This window comes from Engraulis encrasicolus, chromosome 18 (genome assembly GCF_034702125.1).
Source record: "Engraulis encrasicolus isolate BLACKSEA-1 chromosome 18, IST_EnEncr_1.0, whole genome shotgun sequence".
NCBI lineage: Eukaryota > Metazoa > Chordata > Actinopteri > Clupeiformes > Engraulidae > Engraulis > Engraulis encrasicolus.
The window spans coordinates 51127205-51132204 of record NC_085874.1 but is presented as its reverse complement, the minus strand read 5'-3'; the positions used below and the strand labels follow the sequence as shown (position 1 = coordinate 51132204).

The window sequence follows — 5000 nt, the reverse complement described above, 5'->3', positions numbered from 1 at the left end:
ACACACACACACACACACACACACACACACACACACACACACACACACACACACACACACACACACACACACACACACACACACACACACACACAGGAATGATATACCCTCAGCATTTCAAACGAGGGTTCTATGCGTGACTAAGTTAAGACACACGCATGCACCCACGAGACGCGTTTAAGTTGGTCACAGGATTCTAGTGCAGTTGGCTTGTGTGACGTCCCCATGTGCCATCTCCAGGCCGTGGCATGTTAGTGCACAGCAGAGCCATGGCCTGATCAGGCTAATTGTAATTACCTCCACCTGCGGGCAGGTGTAGGCTTTAAAAGCCATCCTTTCCCTCTCTCCCATTAGGCACTCTGACCTCAACCTCACCACTGGTTCTTTCTTGCTCTCTTCACTTCTATACCCTCACTCTTTTGATTCTTTCTTTACAGCTCACATATTGATACTGACGCACATATTGCATACATCATTCACTCTCACACACCCGTTCATTCATTCCCCTAGACACCCGTTTCATTGATAATTGTGGTTCAATAAAAATACCATTGAACTTTGAATCTTTGTGTGGTCTCCTCTTCATGTTGCGCCCTCAAAACGAGCTGGGGTCGTAAAACTTGGCAGTTGGCACACCTCGGCACGGCGGCCGCTATTCCGTAGTCTTTTTAAGACAGTCTAACATACTGTAGGTATTTTTCAATAGCTATTCATACACGGAAGATAGTTTCAAATGGAAGATAAGGGGAATAACGGCAACCACTTTTTTTGCACCGAGACAGCAAGGCTAAAAGTCAATCTCCTGCAGCAAGATCATCTGCGAGACTCGCAGAAATGTACGCAGCTTTAAATAGCCTATGTATGAACGTAATTGCAATCAAAATATCAGATGACTAGACAAATCATAGCCTAATCACGAATAACCCCAGAATCAAAAGAATGCTGAAATAAAATCTAGAGAAGTGACCCGCCTGCAACAGTGTTGCTTGAAAGGTGGGAAGTGGTGCCCATAGCAACAAACGAAGCGCAGTGATTTATCTACTTTCTCACGAAGCCTTAGATCAACAAATTAATAAATTATTCCTTAAATGGTGGCAACCGGGTGATAAGCGGAATAACGGACTTGGCAGAAGCGAACAGTCCTTCAGCTGCACTGTCGGGCTTCCTCCTTGTCCATTATTTCCTGTGGTTGGTTGACATGGTTAACGTGTGCAGGCCAGAGTTAACCCTTCGCTTGCTTTGATGATGGTGGACTAGTTAAACCTTTCCTTACCCGTGCAGTAATGATGGTGGACTAGTTAGTTAGTTAGTTAGTTAACCCTTTCCTTACCCGTGCTTTGATGATAGTGGGTCGGGAGTTAACCCTTTCCTTATGCCCCGTGTACATCGAAAGCGAACTAAGCGACCTGCGCGGCGGAAGTCATTGTTTGTCTATGGAGGGAAGGCGAATAAAGCTACCAGAGCGAATTCGGCAGGAGCGAAGCTTCTTGACCGACCAGGGCGAATTTTGACGATTAAACTCAAGCTAATCTTAAGCGAATTCGCTATGACGCTGTTCAGCGAAAACCAATCGGAACGTTCATATCGAGGAATGTCCCAGGCTGTCAAGTCAGAGACGTTATGTGATTAGCTGAATCAAACATGTCAGTGCAGCGTCCAGAGCGAATAAAACGAATTCATGGCGAAACTTCTTCAACCACCCCAGCTACCTGGGTCGCGTTGGTAGCGCTTGATGTACACGGGGCTTTACCCGTGCTTTAATAATAGTGGACTAGTTAGTTAGTTAGTTAGTTAACCCTTTCCTTACCCGTGCTTTGATGATGGTGGGGCGGGGGTCGAGGATGCCTATATACTCTAGTGTGTGGTGCGGAGTTAACCCTTTCCTTACCCCTGCAGTAATGATGGTGGACTAGTTAACCCTTTCCTTACCCGTGCTTTGATGATGGTGGGTCGGGGGTCGAGGATGCCCTGCATCTTCCTCAGGGCGGGGATCACAAACAGGTTGCAGGTCACCACTGCGGAGACTGGGTTACCTGCCGCAGGTACGATATAGCAATACATAATGTGAATATACAGTACAATACAGCATATCCTCTATACTCTACTGTGTTACCTGCCGCAGGTATGATATACAATATGCAATGTGAATATACAGTTCAATATAATATAATATAATATAATATAATATAATATAATATAATATAATATAGTATAATATAATATAATATAATATAATATAATATAATATAATATAATATAATATAATATAATATAATATAATATAATATAATATAGTATAATATAGTATAATATAATATAATACAATATAATACAAAATAATATAATATAATATAGTATAATATAATATAATATAATATAATAATAGAATATATACACCAATACAATATATGATATGATTTTTAACAATATATAATGAGAATATATATAAAATATATAATGTCCTCTATACTCTACTCTACTCTACTGGCTTACCTGCCACAGGTAACTCTGCTGCGCTGCAGAGCATGTTTTTATACCTCATAACCCCCCCATCACCTATACCACGTGGTATACCTCATAACCCCCCCATCACCTATACCACGTGGTATACCTCATAACCCACCCCATCACCTATATGTGGTATACCTCATAACCCCCCCCATCACCTATACCATGTGGTATACCTCATAACCACCCCCCCATCACCTATACCATGTGGTATACCTCATAACCACCCCCATCACCTACATGTGGTATACCTCATAACCCCCCCATCACCTATACCACGTGGTATACCTCATAACCCCATCCCCCCCATCACCTATACCACGTGGTATACCTCATAACCCCCCCCCCCCATCACCTATACCACGTGGTATACCTCATAACCCCCCATCACCATCACCTCATATCCACCATGTGGTATACCTCATACCCCCCCCATCTCACCTACACGTGGTATACCTCATAACCCCCCACCCCCCATCACCTATACCACGTGGTATACCTCATAACCCCCCCCATCACCTATACCACGTGGTATACCTCATAACCCCCCACCACCTATACCACGTGGTATACCTCATAACCCCTCCATCACCTATACCATGTGGTATACCTCATAACCCCCCATCCATCACCTATACCACGTGGTATACCTCATAACCCCCCCATCACCTATACCACGTGGTATACCTCATAACCCCCCCATCACCTATACCACGTGGTATACCTCATAACCCCATCCCCCCATCACCTATACCACGTGGTATACCTCATAACCCCCCCCCTCACCTATACCATGTGGTATACCTCATAACCCCCCCCATCACCTACACCATGTGGTATACCTCATAACCACCACCCCTCCCCCATCACCTATACCACGTGGTATACCTCATAACCCCCCCCATCACCTACACCATGTGGTATACCTCATAACCCCCCCCCATCACCTACACCATGTGGTATACCTCATAACCACCCCCATCACCTACACCATGTGGTATACCTCATAACCCCCCCCCCCATCACCTATACCATGTGGTATACCTCATAACTCTCCCCCCCCTCATCACCTATACCATGTGGTATACCTCATAACTCCCCCCCCCATCACCTACACCATGTGGTATACCTCATAACCCCATCCCATCCCTTAAGGGCCGTACACACACGTCGCTGCTAGTTACTCGCTCAGCGAATGAACTCAATAGAATGTCAATGTGTCCCAGCGAGACTCGCAGGCGAGTAGGCGAGTACTGTACAAGCGATGCGATGTGGGCGGATTCCGAGTTGAAAATATTTTATCTTCGAGCGAGGCGAGTAAGCGAGTAACCAATTGGAATGCAGAGTTCGGTACTTCTCGGCTGTCCATTGGCAGTTAAAGCCGCGGGAACTTTCAGCGAACGTTCCATGAAAGAGTGGCGAGTAGGCGAGCAAGCGAAAAGCTAGCTTTGTGTGTGTACGCCGCTTTACACAGTCAATTATGCTCTCTCTCTCGGATGCACAACATCCCCCTCACAGCACCTGGAAATGAGTAATGTAAGACATTAGACAAACACACACATGCACACAGACGCTCGCACACATTCATGCAAAAATACCTGGCAAAGCAAAGATGAGTTTGCGAGCACCATCCATGTCCAACGTAGCAAACGTAGTGGGCAGCCTACAGTTGGGGAACAAGGCAACAAACTGATGACATCACATTACCATATAAGGCAACACACTGATGACATCATATTACCATATAACCGCAGAGATACACCAGCGGCGATCTGAGCGAGTCGAGCGACGGAAGTAATTGACTTTGTATTGAGTCGAGAGACAAAAGCGATTCTGGAGACTAGAGCGATTTGCGCGACGAGCGCGACAATTTGAAGTTGAAATCTTTTCAACTTTCTATGACGCGGTTCGGCGACAAGCCGCGACAGCCAATGACTGTATAGAGGTCAGTGACCACAGCCAATGGGAATGCTTGAATGCTTTGCCTTCTGCCTGTACGGACATACTCTAGTCTCCTCAATCTCTCGTATCGCTTGCTGCTACACTCTGTCGCTTGAATCGCGTCGCCGCTGGTGTATCTCTGCGGTAAGGCAACACACTGATGACATCATATTACCATATAAGGCAACAAACTGATGACCTCACATTACCATATAAGGCAACACACTGATGACCTCACATTACCATATAAGGGTTTCCCCCAGCACGTTACTATTAGCCCCATAATCCACGCTGTATCACCAGTGGGCCACTAGCGGGCGCTGTGTCACCAGTGGCCCACTGTAATAGCCATTGAATAGGTAGCCTCTTACTGCAGCTGGGGTCGCCGGCGACCCTATTCACTTGCTGAAAATGCCTGACTACATCATAACAACATTGTTGTGACATTACAAAGAGCCATAGTGCTGTGCTAAGGGGTTAAGTACCACAGTACAATACTACTACGACATAACAGAGGGCCTTCAGTAATGCAGTAATACGATAATACAACT

The 5000-nt window shown here is 45.5% G+C and overlaps 1 protein-coding gene across 1 annotated transcript in view; it reads right to left on the bottom strand.

The window, feature by feature from the left end:
* LOC134468296 (gephyrin-like) overlaps window positions 1-5000 on the bottom strand; it is a 143254-nt gene that overhangs the window by 2943 nt on the left and 135311 nt on the right. The window contains exons 22-23 of the mRNA XM_063222236.1: window positions 4107-4171; window positions 1930-2033 (exon numbers count right to left, since the gene is read on the bottom strand). Of these exons, the coding sequence (XP_063078306.1) occupies window positions 1930-2033; window positions 4107-4171 (169 nt within the window). The remainder of the gene's footprint in view (window positions 1-1929; window positions 2034-4106; window positions 4172-5000) is intronic.